The 26,487-nt window shown below is 43.4% G+C and overlaps 1 protein-coding gene across 1 annotated transcript; it reads left to right on the top strand.

Annotated features, from left to right (window-relative positions):
• Positions 1-4,967: 4,967 nt before the first annotated feature.
• LOC117818643 (NLR family CARD domain-containing protein 3-like) lies at positions 4,968-19,879 on the top strand (the record flags this gene model as incomplete). Its single annotated transcript, XM_034691598.1, has 6 exons — positions 4,968-6,574; positions 10,146-10,319; positions 13,194-13,367; positions 16,343-16,516; positions 18,618-18,791; positions 19,850-19,879. Coding segments are annotated over 6 exons (2,316 nt in total), but the record flags the coding sequence as incomplete, so codon positions are not given.
• Positions 19,880-26,487: the final 6,608 nt, after the last annotated feature.

The raw sequence follows: 26,487 nt of genomic DNA, 5'->3' as shown, positions 1-26,487 counted from the left end.
CCACGATTTAACATCTTAAAAGATAAGGGACTCTGTAACTTAGGTGCTCTGTATATTGGCGGCGCATTTGCGAGCTTTAATCAACTAATTTACACTTTTAATCTACATAGTCCCGACTTTTTCCACTACTTCCAGCTGCGTAACTTTGCAAAGACCAACACAGAATCATTCCCACTTAGCCCAACACCTTGTGGAATAGATTTAGCACTCAAGGTGAAAAACCTAGTAAGAGGTCATGTCTCGTTCCTTTACGACCTTCTGACCCCCTCCAGTGAATCCATATTAAACAACATTAGACTGAACTAAAGCTATCTGATGACTTCTGGGATGGAGCTCTGAAGGCGGTCAATTCATCTTCAAGCTGTGCTAGACTGTCCCTTATACAGTTTAAGGTCCTTCACAGACTACATTATAGTAAAGATAAACTTTCTAAACTTTACCCGGATAAGATAGACGAGAGATGTAATAGGTGTTTACAGACACCGTGCAACCTAACTCACATGTTTTGGTCTTGCCCCAAACTATCTACCTTCTGGCAATCATTCTTTAAAGCTATCTCAGACACGTTAGGCTTAGAATTAGAACCGACACCACATATAGAAATTTTTGGCAAACCACCAGATCTAACTCCCACCACAACTATCCAAAAGAACGTCATCGCATTCGCCTCTCTTGTCGCCCGTAGAAGGATCCTCTTATCATGGAAATCCCCTCAACCACCCTCAATCAAAGTTTGGTTAAATGACATGTTATTTCTTTTGATTGGAGAAGGTGAAGTTTACACTAAGAGGCTCATCTGACAAATTCTTTACACACTGGAGACCGCTACTCACTTATTTTGACAATCTTCCTGCCCAAGAAGTGTCCTTAAATTGAACTCAATTCGGCTCGTCCGCCGGCCAATTGGCCCAACACGAACCTAGTCCAAGAATGCTGTCAACCAGGGCGTGAGCAGTCAACTCCCACCACTCTCGGTGGTAGTTTGAGCCATACATAGCAACTTTGTATATTTGCACAACAATTCTGCACAAAACATTTCTATTTGCACTTTATTTGTTTTCTTTTTTGTTTTCTTTCTTTTATTTACACCTAAGTTATCTTGATTTATTTTGATTATATTTTACATTATTATTATGACTGTTCTTTTAAACTTACCGGTCTTTACGGTTGTCACTGTGGATATTATGTATACATATGTATGTTTCCACTTGTCTGTCTCACTGTCTGGGGGGGGATGTTCTTGTTCATGTTTGTTAAAAAAAAACGAAAACTATTGTACGAAACAACACTGTGATTTATACCTGCCTTTTGAAAAAAAAATAAAAAAAATAAATAAAAATAAAGTAAAATAAGAAGAGAGTGGTTGATGCTGTGAGCTAAAGAATCCATAGATGTTTATGATGTTAAAAACCTGACAAATGGAGGATCAGAATTATCACGCACCACAGGAGCTTTCTGTCCTTTAAGGCCACCGTCTCATTACGGACAAGAAGGGTGAGTGAGGGAGTGTTCCAGTCTGACTGATAAACAGTCCCATTTCTACGCACTGTACCTTTAAATGCGGTCTGTTTCTTCAGTTTGTGCTCGTACAGCGAGAGGCACAGCATCAGGGTCACCATGAGTAGTTCATGTACATCCGGGTGATTCAAGGAGTCTTATTGATGCCACACAAACAAAGTGATCAGGGGACATTTTCCCTCACTTAGAAAGGCTGACTCATCATTTCCAGTAAATATCAAGAAGAGGAGAGACTCTGACCTGATAAAAGAGGTTACCACGGAGACGGGCAATAAAGCAATAAGAGTCAGTTAGTGTGGATCAGAGTTCAGACTCCACTCTGAGGGAGCAGAGGGAGGAAAAGGACGTCTGAGAGAGGGTGAGTTTTATTCAGTGTTTTACTGTCAGCTCTGTATCTGAAGTGAATCAAGTGTCATGTGTTCATCAATACACTTACAAACCAGTAAAGAAAGACAGCTGATCAGATCCAGAGCTGGATCAGGTCTTCATACAGGAACCTGAATGTGTGGTTCCTCCTCTTGTCTCCGTCTTTGGTGAGTCCAGCAGAAAGTGTTTGTTCATTTTTGAGCTCAGAGCTACACGTCGCGTTATTGTGAGGCTTTAAAATCAAACATCCGTCATCTGTAGACCGTGAGTCTGACAAGGATGAGGGAACAGATCTACAAAGTGCTGTGGATACTGGGTCTCAGCAGATGTGTGTCTAACATGAGTCTGGTCCTGCTGGAGGTTTCTGCCTGTTAAAGGAAGTTTGTCCTTGCCACTGTAACTTGCTAAATGCTGCAAAGTGCTCTGCTCATGGTGGATAAAGATGAGATCAGACTGAGTCCTGTCTGGAAGATGGGACTGGATCTGATCCGGTCTTGATGTTGGGTCTTTGTTAATAATAGAACATAGAGTCCGGTCTAGACCTGCTCTGTTTGGAAAGAGTCTGAGGAGAAGGTTTGTTGTGATTTAGTGCTTTATAAATAAAGATTGATTGATAGAGATGAGACTTCCTCTCACACTGTTTCTCTGACACACTTACAGACTCTGAACAGACCAGTGTGTCATGATGTCAGTGTTCTGAGCTCATGATCACTGAGGTTTCAGAAGAACTGATGTTCAGGAGATGTGTTTGGATTCAGGGGGAGAAAGTCAAAGCTTTAGATGCTGCAGGTCCATTAGCACTAAATACAGCTTCAATGTAACGTTTGAACTTTACCAAAGGTTGCTTTGTCAACATGGACTGACCTGTCAAATATTCATACTGTGATTTTATACCCTGCTAGACAGAATACTGTTGGTCCTGACTATCTTTATTGCTGTTAAATATTAACATATCAGTTCATAATCTCAGTCCAAAGTCTGTTTATGGACCTCATTCAGTGCTGGATTAAAACTACAGGTTACAGGTACAATAAATGTATTCAGTCATCAAACAGACAAAGGTCAGACACGAGGAAGCAAACCCCACAGAGGAGAGTCCTACTGAGGGGAGAACACAGCAGACCCCTGAGGACAGCTGGGACATGATCCAGAGTCCATATTGTTCATGGTGGAGTACGTGTTGTGGACTTTCTGTAGTCTGATAGATGTTAGCATGTTTCACACTCATGTCTTTCCAGTGTTAGTGTCTCCTAGTGTTGGATTATGCTGAAGCCTGCTTGGTGAAGCTTCAGGGCTGCATACTATTCAGGAGCAGAGGAAGCTTCCTTCTGTTTAGGGATACATTCATCCTCCATGTCATCAGACGCAGTGAGGTGATGAGCCAGACTTACTCTGGAAGAAAAACATCATGTGATTTAACATACAGTTTACCAACTCAACAGGATGTGGTCCAAAGCTCTGACACGTGAGCAGAGCTGAATACTTCCTGTTTCTTTGAGGACTTTTTGACTTGATCACATGAGACTGAAGAAGAAACCATCAATCAGGACCTTTCTGATTCAGAACAAGAAGAAAAGAAGAGAATGATAGTGTGCAGATCAATAGTTGATATCATGAGATCTTCATGGTGTAACACACTCCTCCTGTTTGTGTCTCACCTGTCTGTCTACCTTGTCCACAGGTTGAAGAACTTACAAACACTTGATACAGATGGACTCACTCTGAAGAGCAGAAGATGGATGACTGTGTGGAGGAAGAGGAGCACAGAGCAAAGTCTCCCCTGTCTGGCTGTCTGTCTATGAAGAGTGACCAGTCTAAAGGTGGAGCTCTAAACTTCAGTCAAGAACCAGGACCCTCAGACACAAAGTATGAGTTACTAATGTTTTCAAGTTTTAGTGGCTGTTGAGATTTAAAGAGAGCTTTTGATGAAAATGTTATTTAAGAGAAGATATCGTCTTCACAGAAAGAGGAAGAGGAGTCCTGATTCTGTGGAGGACCCATACAGGGACCAGTCTGGTTCCCCGAGATACCTTTCCTGTCTGCAGTGTGGAGTAAGAACCAGGGCAGGACCAGGACTGAGGACAGCTGCTCGGACCAGGACTGAACATAGTAAGACTGTAAACCTGTTTGCTTGTTACGTTGTCAGGTCTTTCTGAACGTCCCTGAATGGACTTCATGATCTTACCTGCTCTAGATGCTCTCATGGTTTCACTTCACTGATAACGACCGTCCTTTCCTGATTGACATTTGATTGTTACACTTTCTGATTTGTTTTTGGTGACAGGTGGTCTGCAGAGGGATTTAGACCAACACAAGACCAGTCTGAGGACCAGATGTGAGCATGTCAGTGAAGGAAGTGAGGAAACAGGAAGTAGAACCCTACTCAACAAAGCAAAGTCTCCCCTGTCCGGCTGTCTGTCTATGAAGAGTGACCAGTCTAAAGGTGGAGCTCTAAACTTCAGTCAAGAACCAGGACCCTCAGACACAAAGTATGAGTTACTAATGTTTTCAAGTTTTAGTGGCTGTTGAGATTTAAAGAGAGCTTTTGATGAAAATGTTATTTAAGAGAAGATATCGTCTTCACAGAAAGAGGAAGAGGAGTCCGGATTCTGTGGAGGACCCATACAGGGACCAGTCTGGTTCCAAAAGATACCTCTCCTCTCCACAATGTGGAGAAAGTTCCAGGGCAGGACCAGGACTGAAGACAGCTGCTCGGACCAGGACTGAACAAAGTAAGACTGTAAACCTGTCTGCTTGTTACGTTGTCAGGTCTTTCTGAACGTCCCTGAATGGACTTCATGATCTTACCTGCTCTAGATGCTCTCATGGTTTCACTTCACTGATAACGACCGTCATTTCCTGATTGACATTTCATTGTTACACTTTCTGATTTGTTTTTGGTGACAGGTGGTCTGCAGAGGGTTTTAGATCAACACAAGACCAGTCTGAGGACCAGATGTGAGCGTGTGAGTGAAGGAAGTGAGGAAACAGGAAGTAGAACCCTCCTCAACAGGATCTACACTGAGCTCTACATCACAGAGGGACAGAGTGAAGAGGTGAACACCCAACATGAGGTGAGACAGCTAGAGACCACCTCCAAGAAGAAGATCCTCCAGGACATTCCCGTCAAGTGCCAGGACATCTTCAGAGCCTTACCTGGTCAACAGGAACCCATCAGAGTGGTTCTGACAGTCGGCGTCGCTGGTGTTGGGAAAACCTTCTCAGTGCAGAAGTTCACTCTGGACTGGGCCGAGGGCTCAGAGAACCAAGACCTCAGTCTGGTGGTTCTGCTTTCATTCAGGGAGCTGAACCTGATCAGAGATAAGCGGTACAGTCTCCTCCAGCTGCTCCATGATTTCCATCCAACATTACAGAAGGTCCCAGCAGAGACGCTGGCTGTCTGTAAACTGGTGTTCATCTTTGACGGTCTGGACGAAAGCAGACTGTCTCTGGATTTCAAGAACACTCAGGTTGTGTCTGACGTCACACAGAGCTCATCCATAAACCTGCTGTTAACAAACCTCATCAAGGGGAATCTGCTCCCCTCAGCTCTGGTCTGGATCACTTCTCGACCCGCAGCGGCCAATCAGATCCCTTCTTCACGCGTTGACAGGGTCACAGAAGTCCGAGGCTTCACTGACGCCCAGAAGGAGGACTACTTCAGGAGGAGGATCAGTGATGAAGATCTGTCCAGCAGAATCATCTCACACATCAAGACCTCCAGGAGCCTCCACATCATGTGTCAGATCCCGGTCTTCTGCTGGATCACTGCTACAGTTCTGGAGCACATGATGAGCACAGAGCAGAGAGGAGAGCTGCCCAAGACCCTGACTGACATGTACTCACACTTCCTGCTGGTCCAGACCAAGAGGAAGAGGAAGAAGTACACTGAGGGTCCTGAGACCAGTCCTCAGGAGCTGATGGAGGCTGACGGGGAAGTTCTCCTGAAGCTGGGCCGGCTGGCGTTTGAACATCTGGAGGAAGGAAACATCATGTTCTACCAAGAAGACCTGGAGCGCTGTGGTCTGGATGTCACAGAGGCCTCGGTGTACTCAGGACTCTGTACAGAGATCTTCAAAAGAGAGTGTGTGATCTTCCAGAAAACAGTCTACTGCTTTGTTCATCTGAGCGTTCAGGAGTTTCTGGCTGCAGTCTACATGATCCACTGTTTCACAACCAGGAACAGAAAGGTACTGGCACCTTTTATGGGAGGAGAACATGTAAATTCATCCCTGGGTGTCTTCCTGAAGAGGTTCATGGAGAAATCCCTCCTAAGTAGAAACGGTCACCTGGACCTGTTTGTCCGCTTCCTTCATGGACTCTCTCTGGAGTCAAACCGGAGACTCTTAGGAGGTCTGCTGGGTCACACAGACATCAGTCCAGAGATGATCCAAAGAGTCATCAACAACCTGAAGAAGATGAACAGTGATGAGATCTCTCCTGACAGAAGCATCAACATCTTCCACTGTCTGACGGAGACGAACGACCTCTCAGTCCATCAGGAGATCCAAGAGTTCCTGAAGTCAGAGAACAGATCAGAGGAACTCTCTGAGATCCAGTGCTCTGCTCTGGCCTACATGCTGCAGATGTCAGAGGAGGTTCTGGATGAGTTGAACCTGAATAAGTACAAAACATCAAGCCAGGGACGACAGAGACTGATTCCAGCTGTGAGGATCTGCAGGAAGGCTCAGTAAGTCCAGATTTGATGGTCCTCATGTATCAGTGCAAATCAGCTGTTTGGTTCTTCCTGCTCTTTAAAGGAACCTGCATCATAAGACATGTTGACCTTGTTGGATTCACATTGTTCTCTTTTATATGTATGCTGTAAAACTAAACACAATAGATTTCTACATCTTGTGAAAATGTGAAAAATGGATCCACTTGTTGGTGGCCATTGTTCCTCACACTGTGCCGTCAGTTGGTATCTCTGCTACGGCTGCTCCGTTCATCTCATCCAAACTTTCCCTGCACGAGTGACGTCTGTGGAGCACTTTAGTTTCAGAGCGAGCGCAGCGTCAGTGAAGAGGACAGTAATGAAGAAGTTCTTCTGAATGTCATAGTTAGTTGTAAAGTTTAAAGTGGACCCTGATGGTCCTTTACAGTTTTGTGGTTCTTGATTGAATTGAAAGGACTCACAGCAGACTGGAGTCTCTGTTTACAACCAAACAAAAGAAACAGACAAAACCTCTGCGTCAGAAACTCTCAGACACACCTGATGAACCGCTCCTTGGTCTGGTCACTTAGTGGCCTGTATCAGGCTGTGTGAGGAGATCCAGATCAGATGGTGCTGTTTATGCAGTAAGGGACAGAGCATGAGAGACAGACGGCCTTTATACACCGCCCGTCCAAACAAAAAGTGGACCACTCTAATATTTTGTTGGACCGCCTTTAGCTTTGAGTACGGCACACATTCACCCTGGCATTGTTTCCATAAGCTTCTGCAATGTCACAACATTTATGTCTGTCCAGAGGTGCAGTCATTTTACATAAAGATCTTGTATGACGGGAAAGTAGGACCGCTGGGCAAAGTCTTCTCCAGCACATCCCAAAGGTCCTCAATGGTGCTGAGGTCTGGACTCTGTGGGGGTCAATCCATGTGTGAACATGAAGTCTCATGATCCCTGAACCCTTCATTCACAATGTGAGCCCCACAAATCCTGGCACTGTCATCTTGGACAAACTGAGTTTTTTGATGCTTTTTAGATCCACCTTGTCCACCTGAACCTGTGAGGTAGGCTGAGGAGAGGTCTGCTGAAACACATCAAGTCTGAAAGATCAGTCCAGTCTTTGTTGCTTTACTGTCACCCTAGCCCACAGCCACCATGGAGGATTAGGACCACATCAGGATTAAAAATAAGAGGTTTTTACATGAAAGACGTAAAGTTACAAGAATAAAAAGATGAACTTACAGATTCCAGTGGTCAGGTTAGGAGAATGAAGCTGTAATCTTCTGAGAGTTGTAGTTTCACTTGAAAGAAGTTTGAATGACAGCTTATCATGAATCTCTACAGTCTGTAGGATCAAACAACATATAGAGAGATGTTAGAAGAGCAGCCAGCTGCTTGATCTAAAACCAAGAACATGGATCATCTTGTGAAGTGAAACTGGACAGCTGAGGACAAACAGCAGAAACGAGCACAGGCTGTCTACTAATCTGCTCAGAGTAGACTCAGTGTGTTACACTATCTATTCAGACTTCTGATGCGTATGACGAGGTGGTGCTGATGTGCTCAAAGACTAAGGGCCCGATCTACTAAAGGTTTGCGTGTATAAAAACATGTGCAAACTTGATAGCGCATGCAAAGCTGACGTACTAACCGGGAGCACCGAGGATTGCGTCTGTCAAATGAGCAAAATAGCACTCGCTATCCATTTAGCGTGTTTGCCTTCATGAATATGCAGAATACATGTAGATCATCAGAACGTGCAAAATACTGGGAGGAGGAGATGCAATTGTAATCATTTAGCAAATGCAATGGGATTTATCAAACCTGAAGCAGATAGCGGGCGGTGTTTTTGTGTCTATATTTAGCACGTTTGAAAGGCAGGTGCAAACTAGCACAGCGTTACGCACACATGGCAGTCACAAAAAGGAGCCATGCCATATCTCCTATGGAGAAACTCCTTCAACACTGCAACACAAATTCAAAGCAGTTCAGCACCACGGATAGCGACCGCAGTAGGTCACTGTATCAACAGCTATACAGTTTAGTAAAATTGGCACAGCGGCTCACATGTTCACATACAAACAAAAAATCAATATGAAGTACTCGGCCTACTCACCACTGTTTGGACGAGCCTTAAGCTCCGCCGACTTGTCCACGATGCACTGTATGTCCATTTTCATTGCTCTGTCATTCTCAATGGACAACGGGGCAAGTCCACTCAGTCTCTCCTGTCCCACCGTGCTCCTCAAGAGGTTTTTAGTTTAACTTGGAGAATGAGTGCTCAGAAGTTGTGAAGATGTGACGGGAAGAGTAAAAAATAATAGGAGGGCCCAAACCTCACTGCTGGGTGGTTGACAATGAGCATTTTGTCAGATCAGCAACAGACTTTTGCTTTGGTATCTGGTCCCTGAAAGAGGTTCTAAAGGAAAGCAGTAGGCCAGGGAAGCTGGGGGCGATGTCCCGACTGTAGCGCTCACTAAGCTGCCAGGCAGCTTGGTGTAACTCCTCATCTCGTGCTTGCAGCAGTGTGTTGGGGTGAACTGCCTCAAACATGTTCACAGTTCCATTTAAGCTGGTGAATCTTTGGGACAGTTGCTGGATGATGATATCAAGACAGGCATTAAAAACGTTCACCCCAAAGTTGCTCTCTGCGTCAGTGAGGCGACGGTCTTCATCAAAGTGACGCCTAACTTTTCTGGTCCTGGTTGTTTCAAACTGCAATTGACTTCCCAATTAAGTAGCTAGAGCAAGACTGGCAGACTTTTGAACTAATTAAATGTGTCCAATATTAGAGATTTTATTAAGGGAAAGTTTTTCCTTTGTTCTTCTGCAGATATCTTGCACTCTTCGTTTTATATCATCAGCAGATCTTCTGTTTTTGCTCAAAGGATTCACCTTTTCACAGATGGCCTCCCCAAATCGTGTTTCTAACACTGAGATGTCTCTGCTGGAGTTCACAGATGTGTTTATGTGCGTCCTCCACTAAAACCTCCAACTCCATGGCTTCAAACTTCATTTTTCGTTTACGGCCACTCTGCTCTCCAAAACTATCCATGGTGACAGCTGGTAGCACACGCAAAATCCTCATTTGAGGGCGGTCCGTTCCACTTTTGCACTTGTTATCATTTGCGCACGCAGTCATAGTAGATCACCTGCAACACGCCCAGAAATAACATGTGCAATGTTTTAGTTTGCACACGCAATATAGTGCTCCTTATTTGAGATCTTAGTAGATCAGGCCCTGAGTCTTCACTTCTTCATGAAGCTAAAGTTGAACTTCACAAGATGCTCCACACTCCTGGTTTTAGTGCAGGCGGCTGGCTGCTCTTCTGATCTTCACATTTCAACATCTATGCTAACACAGACTAAAACTCTGACTTCTTCTCTTTACCACTGTTCTCCTCAGTTTGTGACTTTACTCTCTGAACTCAGAACACACTGTTGTTCACAGTATAGCATATAAGAGGGGTGTTGGTTGTTGACTGTTCCAGATCAGTCCTAAAGATGGCGCTGTGAATGCTTTGAATCAAGGGGAAGGAGAAATGTAACTTACCTTTTAATAATAACGTGTTTTTAATATTTATGTCCTCACAGATTTGAACGCTGTGGACTCTCAGACACTCACTGTGAAGTTGTGGCCTCAGCTCTGAAGTCCAACCCGTCCCATCTGAGAGAGCTGTACCTGAACAACAACAGGCTGCAGGACTCAGGAGTGGAGCGTCTGTCTGCTGGTCTGAAGAGTCCAAACTGTAAACTGGAGACTCTGGGGTCAGTTCAGTCTTTCTCTGTCTCTGTTCTGGATTTCTTGTGGAATTAATGGTTGAACCTCATTCAGACTCCTTCATATCATACATGCACATTTCTAGAAGTTTCTCTTCACTTTCTTTCTTTCTTTCTTTCTTTCTTTCTTTCTTTCTTTCTTTCTTTCTTTCTTTCTTTCTAAACAAAGATGGAGGAAAATGTGGGCTCAAACTGCTGATCCTGGATCAGTTCAAAACCCCAGATGGGCTCTGATCCAATAGTTGAGATCAGAATGTGGACATCGGTAAAAAGGTTCTTGTCCTCCATAGTCTCTATTCTTTGTTCTTTAAGGACTCTATGTTTCAAACGGGGAGATCAGTTTGGTTGTTGTGCTCAGTAACTTGTAGAATTGTCTTCAAAGTGAACATGAAAAAGAAAGGTGATAAACCCTGATGGTGGTTCTGCACTAACAGAATTGGGATCAGATGTTTTTGTCATATTGCCCTCCACCAATCGTAGACGTGCTGGGCATTATTTACTTTCTGTTACTCCAAAAGTCTTTTCAGACGTTTTCAGATACTTTGTCATCTTTTGTCAAATCTAGAATCAGTTTGAGAATTGAGTTTGTGTCTGTCCAGCTGTTGGAGCTGCTGGCAGAGAACAGGAGGTGAAGTCAGTGCGTCTTTATTGAAGCAGCAGGATGTTGTCATTGGTGTTGATCTGAACTCTGTTTCACTCTTTCTCTGTTTGAAACCTGCATCCTGTTAGCTTCAGCTGTTTGGAGCCTCACTTTTCTTCATGTATACATCCTAAAAGGTCATCAACCTTTTTAAGCTCAAGATCTCTGACCTCAACTTGTGTGAAAGGTGAGATCTACCTATAGAAGCATTGAGAAAAAAAGGACAGCACATAATGTATTTCCTATTGAGCCTTATTGTATGAATTACAATGAATTATTTGTATAACCTTCAAACTGAAAGCCCTGAAAAAAATGAACTAAAACACAAAAAAGAAAGGCATGTGGCTTATACCCCTTGTAGTGGCTTGCTTTCGCCAAACGAAACAAACACCTATAAGCCACTGAGGGGCTGCTTTACCGGGACTCAGTTGACGCGTCCTCCTCGTCAGCATGAATGAATGAAGTCCGCTCGTGCATTGACATCAACGGGTTTATTAGACTCACAATATACGCACAGCCGATCAATCCACACTTGCATCTAATCGAACTTGTAGAATTACAGGCTTACGTCTATTGTAGACAATACGATGACAAAACGTAACACGACGGAACAAGACGGTCAAAAACTGTTTGCTACCCGGTAGGCAGCTCACCTGCCACTGATTGGGTCTTCTTCCCTATATGCTTTCTAACACCTGGTTTGACACACCCACCACCTAGTGTCCACACAAGTGCATCAAACACACAAACAGTCCACACATAATATTGACACACATAAGGCTCTAACACCCCTTTTAATAATAATTGTATTTGTTCATACCACAAAATTAAATGAATAAACACTTGTAGTGGACAGATCATATTTAAGTGTAATGAGCTGTTTTGTTTACCTGATGAAACTTCAAACTTTACCTTGCACTTTTTAAAAAGTTAAACTGTAATGTACACTTATTGAATTATCAGTCAGTTCAATTCAGTTACCTGCAGTTAGACCAAGTTACATGTTGCATCTAAAGCAGCATCACTTTACACTTAACAACACCATATAGCAGGCAAACAAGTTAGTGAGATGTCTGTGATTGAATGCTGTCTGTGAGTGGTAGTAAAGTAGTATGCACTCACTCTTAGTGCACATGCAGTGAGGAGGGGATATTTCTCTTTGCTGACAAGTCCCCAAAAGTCACTGTCCCTTGATCTGGCTTTCAGCTCAATGTCATTTTGCACATCAACCATCTCCATATCAACACCACTTGGCAAAACAAATACTTGCTGGAATCTGGTTGCTATCTGCTCAATATCAATAGGCAGAAACGGGTTTGACACAAAAGCAGCAACATCTTCCATGACGCTTAACTCACCAAAACGCTGAGTAAACTCCGCTGCCACTTTGTCCAGACAGGCTCAGTACTGCTCCGGGTGAAAAGCATCCTTGTTTACGATGGTTTGTGACATTTTTTCCAGGTCAGAGAAGTGGGTCAGCCTCCCGTTCTGTAGGTGTGTGGTCCAAACACCCAGCTTGGCCTTGAATGCATTCACTGCTCTGATCATGTGGGGCAGGTCTTGGTCTTTTCCCTGCAGCTTGTAATTGAGTGCATTCAGTTTTGCTGTCGGGTTGAACAAAAACCCCAGATCCAGTAGCCACGCATCATCAGACAGTTCCTCATGCTCCTCGTTCTGTGTTGACAAAAAAATCTTTATCTCAGGCAGCAAGCCAACAAATCGCTGCAGCACTTTGCTGCGACTCAACCACCGTACATCAGCGTGGAGAAGTAGGTCTCCGTACGCGGCATAAAAGCTCATCCAATAACGTCGAGTTTATCAGCTTGACCACGAGTGTCATTACATGGGACAAGTCCAAGACTTTGCCAACCAAAGCCTGCTGATGGATAACACAGTGATAATCCATGAAATGTGGAAAGTCTGGGTCGCTGCGACACAACAATTACATTGAAAATATACTGTGTGCCTCCTAAAGAGAGGAGAGAGAAGAACGGTCTCACAATCCTAAAAGCAGTTTATCAGGCATTCTAGGCTATTACGTGATTATTTTGTCATTATCTTTAAGAGCTACAGGGAAAGCCTCAAAGATCTACCTGTCGATCAAGATCGACGGGTTGGCGACCCCTGTCCTAAACCATTCTCTGCTCTCTGCAGGTTTGAAGATATTAGATTTCAATCTGAATCATTTCTTTCTGTCATTTCATCATTTCTTCTTCATACAGGTTGTGGAGCTGCAGTTTGTCAGCGATCAGCTGTGCTTCTCTGGCCTCATCTCTGAAGTCCAACCCCTCCCACCTGAGAGAGCTGGACCTGAGTAACAACAATCTGCAGGATTCAGGAGTGAAGGAGCTGTGTGATTTTCTGCAGAGTCCAAACTGCAGACTGGAGACTCTGAAGTAAGACACCTTTCCTTTGTTTAATTCCTCTGCTGAGATGTTTCTGATGTGATTGTTGTGGTGACACTAAACTGCAGAACCATGGCTGATCTCTAACTGATCCACACTGAGGGTCTTCAAGCTGAAGTCTGGTTCCTCTCAGAGGTTTTTGTTGGTTGAGGAGCAGAACGATGATGAGCTACAGATTGAAAACCTTGAAGCTCCTGAGAGGAACTTTGCTTTGTGTTGATTTTGGCGACACCTGTGGACAAAGTGGTCTGTCTTATCTCTTTGCTGGTTTTGGTCTGAATATGTGTAAGTGCTTTTTGTAAACACAGTCTCATCCTGTTATCTTTGAGTGGTCTAAAGTATCAGTGCCTGTGAATTAGGGCATGTACAGGACAGGATCAGCAAAGATCTGAAGAGAAGTGAAAAGTGGTCTCCATGGCTTTAAAGTGAGTTCTTTACATTTCAAACACAAACTTCCTGTTACACGGAGACAATGATGACACACAGTTTAAACACTTTAATGCAGGATGGAGGGATTCTACTGAATGTCATATATTCTGCTTCAGATCGTAAAATTCACCTTTATGCTGACGACACAGTTTTGTATTGTAATGCTGCTAATGCTCAGTCTGCTGTGCGTTCTGTCCAATGGCTGCTTAGATAGATAGATAGATAGATAGATAGATAGATAGATAGATAGATAGATAGATAGATAGATAGATAGATAGATAGATAGATAGATAGATAGATAGATAGATAGATAGATAGATAGATAGAAACTTTATGAATCCTGTGGGATGGTTCCCTTCTCTGAATCAGAAGTTGTACTCACCAGACATAGGTTAGTCTTACATGCAGAGAAAACCAAGTTCATGATCTCTTCCAGGTCCACACATATTGATCTGAAAACTCCAGATCACCAATATAGAAAGGGTGAAGGTTTATTAATATCTGGGTATCTGGATGATGAGAAAGTTCCTTTTAAAGTCCGATTTTAAATGTGTCCAGTAAACTTGGACTAAAGATTGTCTTTTTCTACTGGATCAAATCCTGCTTTCCTTTGCACTGTAGGAAAACCCTGGTGGAGGGAACTTTTGGATCAGAGCTAGACTCTGGAGATGTTTTGTACAGGCATGCTTCAGCCTCCACCTTAAAACCACCTGATGCAGTTTTTCACTCTGCACTGAGATTTATTACGCTGATCATTACAGCACTCATCACTGCATCCTTAACAAACAGGTGGGATGGTCCTCTCTGACTGAAAGGTGTGATTTGAACTCATACCCGTTTATTATAAAGCTCTTATTGGGATGCCACCCTCATATATATCATCCATGCTGGTTATGTCCTCTGCAGCACATCACACCAGATCTACTAATGGGCTCACTCTCCAGGTTCCCAGAGTTCATTCAGAGCTTGGAAGATCTGCATTTGGCTTTTTTGGACCATCTGCCTGAACTCACTGCAAAGCTCTTTAAAATGAACACACTGCTTTCTTTGAGTCATTTTAAATCCTTAGTTGTAAACATTTGAACCTCTGATTGTACCTTTTTTAACTGACTTTGTTTTAACATGACTTTTTTAATTGTTGTCTGTTTTCATTTGATCATCATTCTTTGAAGGTTTGATCTTTTATTTGCTTATCATGCATTTGAATGTTTCTTGTATTTGCTCCACGTTGTTGTAAACGAGAGCTTTGCTTTCAATGATTTTCCAGTTTAGATCAAGACAATTCATTTCAACCTGAAATGCTGACTTTGTGTGTCTGTCTCATTGAATGACAGTGAAAGATGTTGTAGATATGATGAAGATAGGTTTCTTCAGTTCCTCCAAACTCATCCTGATATATTCTGAATCTTTGGGACTTTTGGATCTGGAGTCAAATCTAAAGTCTGTTGAAGAGTTTTCATTTGAGTTTGACTTGTTGGTGTATTTGGAGTCACAGGTGGGGCGGGTGGAGTTTAACAGGTGAAGTCATGAACATCTTGTCTTTTTTAATCTTCATCAAACTTTATAGAAGCAGCATTTATTTATTGATATTTATTTTGTATTTTGGTTGAGTTCACTTCAACAGTAATTTCTACATTTCTGCTGTATCTGTTGTTACACAGTTTCACTAAATATAATATCATTATAAACCAAACACAGAAGATATACCTTCAGATGAATCAACACATGAGAGTAAATAATAAAAGAATATATCAATAAATAAAAAGAAGAAGGAGGAAAATAAAATGAGGGAGTAGAAATAAAGGCCTTTTATTTAAGCGACATGAACTATATTTCAGAAACCTTCTCAGACCACAGACTGAGGGACGGGGGTCAGCTCTGAACCACTTCATAGTGACACATATGACCACTGATGCCTCTTCTATCTGTTCCCTGTGGGGGTACACCCAACAATGCCCCCCTGGGATCCTTCAGGAAGTCTTGGTCTAACACTTGTTTAAGAGTCTTAAAAACGCCATCCCATAATGTCCTTATGTTGGGGCAGGTCCAGAATCTGTGTGTGTGGTTGCTCAGCGAGCACAGTTTCTCCATCACCTTATTGAGTGAGTTGGGCTCATTGTGGTCCCTGTCTCTGTAGTCCTGAAGAATCTTGTTCCAACCCTCCTCTTAAATTCCCTCCATACATTTGAATTGGTGCCTCGATGAACCTGGGAGCATCTTTCCTCCCATGAGTCCTGTGGTCTGTCTCTATTCATCTGGGTAGAAGCAGCGTGTTGTCTGTGTTCTTTGTTCTGAATAGGAGGTGAAGTCAGTGCATCTTTATTGAAGCAGCAGTATGTTGTCATTGGTGTTGATCTGAACTCTGTTTCACTCTTTCTCTGTTTGAAACCTGCATCCTGTTAGCTTCAGCTGTTTGGAGCCTCACTTTTCTTCATGTATACATCCAAAACCTTCCTCTGCTCTCTGCAGGTTTGAATATATTAGATTTCAAGCTGGATCATTTCTTTCTGTCATTTCATCATTTCTTCTTCATACAGGTTGAAGAGCTGCAGTTTGTCAGCGATCAGCTGTTCTTCTCTGGCCTCAGCTCTGAAGTCCAACCCCTCCCATCTGAGAGAGCTGGACCTGAGTTACAACAAGCTGCAGGATTCAGGAGTGAAGCAGCTGTGTAATTTTCTGCAGAGTCCAAACTGCAGACTGGAGACTCTGAAGTAAGACACCTTTCCTTTGTTTAATTTCTCTGCTGAGATGTTTCTGATGTGATTGTTCTGGTGACACTAAACTGCAGAACCATGGCTGATCTCTAACTGATCCACACTGAGGGTCTTCAGGCTGAAGTCTGGAGACCCAACACCAAGACAGGATAAGACTCAGTCTGACCCCACCTTAAACCACCATGAGCATTGCACCTCACAGTATTTAGCTAGTTACAGCGCAGAGGAAGAACTTCTTTTAACAGACAGAAACCTCAAACAGAACCAGAATCATGTTAGACAGCCATCTGCCTCGACTGGGTTGGGTCTGGAAAGAGGGATAGAGGAGAATAAGAGAGAGAGGGAGCGGTGATAGTGATGAGATGAGTAGTAGTAGCTGTTGCCGCTGGAGTCCAGCACGTCCGTATCAGCTGGAGTCTGGAACGTCCACAGCAGGAGGACGTCTACGGCAGCTCAGAGGAACCTACGAGACAAGGGAGCTCAGGGACTCCAGAAAGGTCTATGGTTAGCCAGCTCTTTAAGATATGAAGGTGTCTGGTCATTAAGGGCTTTGTAGGTCAGAAGAAGGATTTTAAATTCTAGTCTAGATTTTATTGGGAGTCAGTGTAGAGAAGCTAACACTGGAGAGATGTGCTCTCTCTTCCTGGTTCTGGTCAGTACTCGAGCTGCAGCGTTTTAAACTTTCTGAAGAGTCTTTAGAGACTTATTGGGGCAGCCTGATCAAAGGGAATTACAATAATCTAACCTGGAGGTAAATCTAACCTGGGGGGAAGGGGGTGAGATAGGATCCCAGTGTGTGTCAGTGCGCCAGTTCCCCCGGCAGTCTAGGCCTATAGCACATGCATGTTCCTCTGTTACGCACAGGCATGTTCCTCTTTTACGCACATGCATGTTCCTCTGTTACACACATGCATGTTCCTCTTTTACGCACAGGCATGTTCCTCTGTTACACACATGCATGTTCCTCTGTTACACACATGCATGTTCCTCTTTTACGCACAGGCATGTTCCTCTGTTACGCACATGCATGTTCCTCTGTTACACACATGCATGTTCCTCTTTTACGCACAGGCATGTTCCTCTGTTACACACATGCATGTTCCTCTGTTACACACATGCATGTTCCTCTTTTACGCACAGGCATGTTCCTCTGTTACGCACATGCATGTTCCTCTGTTACACACATGCATGTTCCTCTGTTACACACATGCATGTTCCTCTGTTACGCACAGGCATGTTCCTCTGTTACGCACAGGCATGTTCCTCTGTTACGCACAGGCATGTTCCTCTGTTACACACATGCATGTTCCTCTGTTACGCACAGGCATGTTCCTCTGTTACACACATGCATGTTCCTCTGTTACGCACAAGCATGTTCCTCTGTTACACACATGCATGTTCCTGTGTTACGCACATGCATGTTCCTCTGTTACGCACATGCATGTTCTTCTGTTACGCACATGCATGTTCCTCTGTTACACACATGCATGTTCTTCTGTTACGCACATGCATGTTCTTCTGTTACACACATGCATGTTCCTCTGTTACACACATGCATGTTCCTCTGTTACGCACATGCATGTTCCTCTGTTACGCACATGCATGTTCCTCTGTTACACACATGCATATATATTCTGCCTCCCTCCTGCCTTGAAAACCCCTGTTTTTAAAGTCCACCTTTCGTTTAGCCATTTTTGGGGGAGAGTGATAGCTGAAGGTTGACTGCAGGTGACTAGCTTCATGAGGCTGATGATGAGCTGAGTGGGGTAACGGCTCTCGCGTGCAGGCCCTCGATTGACGTGCAGTGCATTATGGGACTTGTAGTTTTAGTGGTTCATGCAAAATACCGTCGGGCCAGCTCTAAAACTAATTTGATATTATCCTGGGGGCCAAAGATAATTCCACCGCAGACCGGATTTGGCTTGCGGGCCTTACGTTTGACACATATAGTCTAGAATCTGAGTGCTAGATTTCACTAAATATTCCCATTTCTACACACTGTACCTTTAAACCTCTCTCTGCTCTCTACAGATTGAACACGTTGGATTTCAAACTGGATCATTTCTTTCTAAAATGTCTTTATTTCTTCTTTATTCAGGTTGAGTGCCTGCAGTTTGACAAAGACCAGCTGTGCTTCTCTGGCCTCAGCTCTGAAGTCCAACCCCTCCCATCTGAGAGAGCTGGACCTGAGTTACAACAAGCTGCAGGATTCATACGTGGAGCTGCTGTGTGATCTTCAGAAGAGTCCAAACTACAGACTGGATACTCTGGGGTCAGTATAGAGTTGGAGTTAGTCCGTGCTGGTCTCTCCAGTATTCCTCTAAACACAGTATCACAGCAGAACTTCAGGACATCCTACAAACCTTCAACCCTCCCAGAGGTTTCTCTCCTCAGTGAAGATGTGAGATCATAAATCATCAAAAGTGTCAGAGTGGAAAGTGATGATGCCTCTCCTACATTTCATCTCAGATGTAGAGATGGGGGGACCTGAACCTGATCCTCCTTGTACAGCAGGCAGATCACTTTAAAACAGGGACCCCTGAACCACATCCTCTTTGTACAGCAGGCTGATCACTTTAATACAGGGACCTGAACTTGATCCTCTTTGTACAGCAGGCTGATCACTTTAATACAGGGACCTTAACCTGATCCTCTTTGTACAGCAGGCTGATCACTTTAATACAGGGACCTGAACCTGATCCTCTTTGTACAGCAGGCTGATCACTTTAATACAGGGACCTGAACCTGATCCTCTTTGTACAGCAGGCTGATCACTTTAGCTTCAATGCATCAGATGAGAGTCAGAGCTTCATCCACTACATTGGTCGGGCGTGGCTCTCTTGACAGAGCAGAAAGATACTGCACCATGGACTACCCAAAACCTGGTCTGCAGTCAGGGGTGCAGTATTAGTCTGCTGTTTAAAGGGTCCATTAGTCTGATGCACAAACAGAGACAGGTTCACATTCTGCTCACACAGAGCTCGTAACACACAGGGAGGATTTAAACACCTGTGACTCAGTGATGTTCAGCCAGGTGAGAAGCCAAAAGGCAAACAACATAAGAAAGTCCTGCTTTCATATTTAAACACAGAACACAGTGACAACAGTCAACACCACATGATGCCTTCAAGGACTCTGTCTGTCCCCTCAAGCTGCAAGAGTCCAATATATGAACCTGAGAGCTGAAAGGAAGCTACCTTACAACATCCCTCCACCTCTGGACTGAGCAGGACTGAAGTCTCTGCTGGTCTTTCGACTGGAGGATCTGCATCACAGCTGATGAAGTGAGTCTCAGAGTGTAAACACTGTTTGTCTGTTTTCTATCATCAGATGGAAGAACTAAGAGTCAGATGATCAGAGAGAAGATGGTCTTCCTCCTGCTGGTCAGAGAGGTGGAAACAGCAGCAGCTTGGATGTGGTGAGTCTCTGACTGAGCCGTGTTCCTGACAGACTGACGGACCAATCACAACAGGTGGAGGTGACTCTCAGTGCTGCGGTCTGAACTGCTCTGAGACCAGCTCCACTCTCAGACTCAGGACCTGGACCTCAGATATCTTCTTCAACTGACTCTGAACTGAAATGACCTCCACAGGTTTGTTTTGTGGAGAACAACGCTGGTATGAATTTCCATGTGGTATAAAAGTGTCATATCGGGGTATAACTGATGTAATGACCAAATGAAAAAAGACGTGTCAGTCAGACCTACACGCTCACAAACCAAATAGCTCCTCCTCCTCCTCCTCGTTTCACAGCTGGTGTTAATGTCTACAGGTAAAGAGCAAAGTGACTCAGTCATCAGTTTAACTTCTCTCCTCTCCAAGTTTGATGTCAGCTGATAACGGCAGAAGTAAGTGTGTGTGTGTGTGTGTGTGTGTGTGTGTGTGTGTGTGTGTGTGTGTGTGTGTGTGTGTGTGTGTGTGTGTGTGTGTGTGTGTGTGTGTGTGCGCGTGTGTGTGTGTGTGTGTGTGTGTGTGTGTGCTCACTAGCACTGACTCTTTGGGTCTGTCTGGAGCTGTGAGCTCAGCAGGGATTCATCTCTCCATTATAACAGCTCTCCCTGATGAAGGTGTGTTCTAACTGAAGACCTGCTGGTCTGAAGCCGTTGATGGTTAAAAGAAGCAGAATCAGGCTGTGGCTGTGACTCGTAGTGGAAGGAGCCTCAGTAAACTCTTCAGAGTTATTGATAACAGATAACAGATGTAGCTCTGGGACCATGAACACATGCTATTTCACAGTGTGGTTATCTGTGAGGGATTCTCTTCCTTGCGTATCTAAACGTATACAGAAAGGAACACTAACACAGTATCAGTGTTTCTCAGCTTCCTGCACCTCTAATCTCTTCCAACATTAGAGAAGTGACTGCTGCTGTCAATAAGGCGAGAATAGAAACTTAAGAACATCATATATATGAAAGCTGAAAGCTTATGATATTCCCTTAATGCACTCTCAGCTGCTCAGTTTATATCTAACATGAATGCTGCACATTGTAGCGCTCTTAAACCTTAAACATGAAGCAGATTATTTCAGCTTTATACTCAAGAGTGTGTATTATGTTTGAATCAAATCAACGTTTCCATCTACATTTAATGCTAGATGGATCATATCATCATAAGAATGATGTGTGTGTTATCTTATCTGTTTCTTGACGTCTCTTCTCTTCAGGAATGACTCTTTGGAAGTGATGAATATTAAAAAACTCAGCTGTAATCCCTGTAATTTGTCAAATCTGATTTAAATTTTAAAAAAAATAAAGTCTAGATTTTCTGTTTCCTAAGAGTGAACATGGTGTCGTCTTTCTTTGTTTGAATAATGGGGAATGAGTTGCAGATGAGCTTAGAGTGAAAAGATTTCAAGATCACAGATTTATCTTTTTATTAAACACAGACTTTTAAAATCACGGGGCAGCAGTCTAAGCAAATCGACCCGACATCCCTCACCCAGCAACGTTTTCTAGGTCCTCCTGGGGGATCCCGAGGTGTTCCCAGGCCAGATGGCCCTGAGGTCTCTGTTCAGGCGATTCCCCCCTTTGTTGGGTTCCGGCTTCGTCTCTGATCCGGCAGGTCGGAGTCCTCCGGATCAGATACACAAGGCTTCTATTTTTGCGGGATGCCGGAGCACGACGCATCAATCTCAACAGAGCAGATGGAGCGGGACAGGAAGTCAGGCACCAAAACAAAATGAAAACATCCAGTTAATTTTCAGAATAAAACACTCTGGGCCCGATCTACTAAAGGTTTGCGTGTATAAAAACACGTGCAAACTTGATAGCGCACGAAAAGCTGACGTACTAACCGGGAGCACCGAGGATTGCGTCTGGCAAATGAGCAAAATAGCACTCGCTATCCATTTAGCGTATTTGCCTTCATGAATATGCAGAATACATGTAGATCATCAGAACGTGCAAAATACTGGGAGGAGGAGATGCAAATGTAATCATTTAGCACACGCAATGTGATCTATCAAACCCGAAGCAGATAGCGGGCGCTGTTTTTGTGTCTATATTTAACACGTTTGAAAGGCAGGTGCAAACTGGCACAGCGTTACACACACATGGCTGTCACAAAAAGGAGCCATGCCATATCTCCTATGGAGAAACTCCTTCATCACTGCATTTTCTTTTAATAAAAAAATAATAAAACAACACAAATTCAAGGCAGTTCAGCACCACGGATAGCGACCACATCATTCTGACACCCACTTTAACTTTAACTAATGAGAGCACAGTAGGTCACTGTATCAACAGCTATACAGTTTAGTAAAATTGGCACAGCGGCCCACATCTTTACATACAAACAAAAAATCAATATGTCCTACTCGGCCTACTCACCACTGTTTGGACGAGCCTTAAGTTTGTCCACGATGCACTGTATGTCCATTTTCTTTAATCTGTCATTCTCAATGGACAACGGGGCAAGTCCACTCAGTCTCTCCTGTCCCACCGTGCTCCTCAAGAGGTTTTTAATTAGTTTAACTTGGAGAATGAGCGCTCAGAAGTTGTGCAGACGTGACGGGAAGAATAAGAAATAACAGGATGACACAAACCTCACTGCTGGGTGGTTGACAATGAGCATTTTTGCCAGATCCCTGGCAGAGACTTTTGCTTTGGTATCCAGTCCCTGAAAGAGGTTCTAAAAGAAAGCAGTTGGCCAGGGAAGCTGGGGGCAATGTCCCAACTGTAGTGCTCACTAAGCCGCCAGGCAGCTTGGTGTAACTCCTCATCTCGTGCTTGCAGCAGTGTGTTGGGGTGAACTGCCTCAAACATGTTCCCAGTTCCATTTAAGCTGGTGAATCTTTGGGACAGTTGCTGGATGATGATATCAAGCCTAACTTTTCTGGCCCTGGTTGTTTCAAACTGTGATTGACTTCCTAATTAAGTAGTTAGAGCAAGAGTGGCAGACTTTTGAACTAATTAAATGTGTCCAATATTAGAGATTTTATTAAGGGAAAGTTTTTCCTTTTTTCTTCTGTTGTTGTGTCCTGTTAGAATATGGTTTATCTTTGTTGAATTGTTTAACCCTTTTTGTGGTTTTATATTAAATCCCTTTTGTTAAATGTTAAAAGGTCTTTTTGTGGTTTCTATTGTGGCATCACAAGGGGACAAGTTGTGGATGGGTGCAATATAATCCATGGTTATCAGCACCCAGACAAAATGGCCGCCAGTAAGCACACTACAACTCCCAGCAACCACCACTACCTGGACAGCTGCAGGTGCTTAAGAGCCTTGATTGAGGCGGGACAAAGGAGCTGGAAGTCAGACTGGGAGAGGAGAGCACATGGCTGGAAGAGGAGAAAGAGCTCTGAGAACTGAGCAAAGGGAAGTGACTGAAAGGAACCTTTTTTTTCATAACAGAGACTTTAAGTTGAATGGACTAATGTTTGATTACTTTTAAAAGGAACTATTTTCTCCTCCGGGATGTTTTAAGTTACCATTGAGACCTTGTTTGAAGAATTACCTGAGTTACCTTTTTTGTTTTGTGTGATTATACCTGTGGTTAAATAAACCCCTCCTTTTTGTTGAACCTGACCTGAGACTGTTTCGGATTGATTTTACACTTTCCCACCTCGTACTGCCCTAGAAACCTCTCATGATGTCACACTATGGTTCATGTGTTGGATTATTGTTAGCCCCACAGGGCCGGGGCGTAACAGTTTGTAGCTCCTCTGTGTCCCCTGTCCTGGGTTGGATCATTCTGTCACGTTGGGAAAAAGATTAAGAAGGACCCAAGTGCAGATTTTAAAGGTGACATATCTTGCACAATCGACTTTTTAATGGTTCTCTACCTGAAATATGTGTCCTTGGCATGTCTACCCCCCCCCCTAAAATGAAAAAAAATCCATTCTGTCTTTTTCTTTTGCTTTCTCCACCTTTCTGTAAATGTGTGCTGAAACGAGCTGTTTTCTGTGTTTTTCATACGTCACAACGCTAACACGTGCTAAGCTAAGTTGCTCAGTTGTTGGCTGCTTAAAAAGACATCACATGTATGCTTTTACTCCCCAAGTCTGAAGATGTGAAGACCCGGTGGATGGATTTTATTTTTGACGGAGAAGTGCCCACAACAACGGCTCATGTTGTTTGTGTTTGCTAACCACTTCACCTCAGACTGCCTTTCTAAGGAGGGACAGTACAATGCAGGCTTTGCAGAAAAACTGCTGATCAAACATGGATCAATACCGACTGTCTACTTGCTGAGGAAACTCAACTCTTTCGGTGTCAGCAAAAATATTTAATGTTCCTTCTATCAGAGTTTTATTGAAAGTCTCCTAACGTACTCCTTTAAATGTTGGTTCAGCTGTCTCTCTGTGAAAGACAAGAAGTGTCTGAATGACATCATCAGGCTGTGCTCCAGAGTCACTGGAGTCCAGTTTAAGGACCTCTGCTCCCTTTGGACAGTGCGTGTGGTCCAGAAAGCAAACCAAATTTTGACCCAACCGGGACACATTCTTGGCAGTGAATTCAAAATCATGCCCTCAGGTCGGCGGTATTATGTTCCAGTTAAAAAAAACAAACCGCTATGCTAATTCTTTTATTCCTTCTGCCATAAAGCTGCTAAATGCACCAAAGGCAGAATAAATCAGGAACTACCTAGCATCCCGCTCTGCTGTACGCTCACTGGTTGTGGTAGTTGCTGATGTCACAACGTGTTAATTATTTCCTAATTTCCTTACTGTATATTCTGTACTATGGACAGGTTGACTGTAAAACTGAATTGCCCTTCAGGGACTAATAAAGTATTCAGAATCTGAATCTGAATCTGTCCGTGACCCACATTCAAACTCTGGAGCTGTAGGTTTAATCATTTTATGCTGGTTTGCTGTGTGTGTAGCATGGTAGCCTGTTGGCCTGTCGGACTAGTGTTAGCATTGCAACTAATGTGGGTAGTGTCATAGAAGACATGCTGGAGTAAATTATATAAGGTGTTATACAAGTGAAACTCTGAAAACATAAGCTTAATGAGTGTAACCATATCCACGTGTTTACTTTGGAAGTCTGTGACTATTTTTTACGTGCTTTCCTTGTAGCTTTGCATGCTCCTGTAATGTAGGCCGTGCTCAGCTGTTGTTACAGACAACCGGTCTTAGATCTCCACTGTTGTATCTGTTACTGTTGGATGAGCTTGTATGCAATTCCTCTGCTTGGTGACGTCGTGTACGGGTGCTTACAAAGTATAAAGACAGAACGAGTCATCATTTATAACGGCTGTTTGAGCTAGTGTTTATATCAATACTCATGTTTTCATCCACCATTGGAAAGCACTGCAAGATGTGACCCTGCAACGCCTCAGTGAGGAGACCAGAGTAGTACTTGGTGGTGACATGAAGGCTGACTCTCCAGGTATTTCAATTTAAATAAATGTAGGAGTAACAGAATAAATACCACACCACTTCAAGTGATGACATAGTAAATGATGACTAAAGTCAAGATATTAACACTGTTTTAACAGGGCACTCTGCTAAGTTTGGTAGCTACACCATGATGGACCTCAATACCAACAAAGTCTTAGATATCCAGTTGGTTCAGGTGAGAGGGAAAATATTTAATTAGAAAAATTATATTTATTTTTATTTTTAATTCACTGTTCATTCTGCATTTCCTAATACTCCGTGTTTATTTCTGGTGGTGTCGGCAGAGCAATGAGGTTGGTGGAAGCTACCACTTGGAAAAAGAGGGTCTGAAGAGGAGCCTGGCATTATTGAATGCACGTGGTGTGACTCTTCACTGCATTGTCACTGACCACCATCCTCAAATCCAGAAGTTCCTCCAGGAGAGCAGCATCACCCAGTACTATGATGTATGGCACATGGAGAAAGGTAGATTTCCTAATTATCAAATACAAGAAGTTAGAATCATGTGACTGTATCAGTGATCATTTTTTCAAAAGAAGTACATTGTAGTTATGGTCCACCCGTCCAGGCAGTGTCAGCTACTACAAGTCCATTAGCCACAAAGCAGTATCCTGTATTATTGCACTTTGCATCTAAGCTGCATGTGACAGATACCTGGAGCCAGATTAATGACTAAAACTGAATGTATACACATAGACACATGTGCATACATCCTTTCCTTCAAATGTATAAATACTGTGTACCTCACGGCTGCTCTGTGAAATTGACAAATGTCCTGAATCTTTGCTGTTTTGTATTTAAAGTTATGTGTCTCTCTACACAATATTTTCCATAAATACCTATTTATGTGTGACAAAAGGCACAGGCATTGTTTGTATGTACACATCAAATACATGTATATCTTGATGCATCACTTGACTTGAGGCATTTACTGATAAAAAACTGGACCAGATAACGAAGATGAAGGGCTCTGAGAAACTCCAGAAGTGGATGAGAGGAATAAAAAACCACATATACTGGACCGTAGCTTCATCAACCACTGGACCAGAGTGGCAAAGTGGACCTCAACCATGACCCATGTCCAAAACATCCACACACATGAAAATCCTCTGTACCCTAGTGTC

Source organism: Notolabrus celidotus, chromosome 9 (genome assembly GCF_009762535.1).
Source record: "Notolabrus celidotus isolate fNotCel1 chromosome 9, fNotCel1.pri, whole genome shotgun sequence".
Taxonomy (NCBI): Eukaryota; Metazoa; Chordata; class Actinopteri; order Labriformes; family Labridae; genus Notolabrus; species Notolabrus celidotus.
Note: the sequence above shows the minus strand (reverse complement) of the source record. Positions and strands in the feature narration are given on the sequence as shown.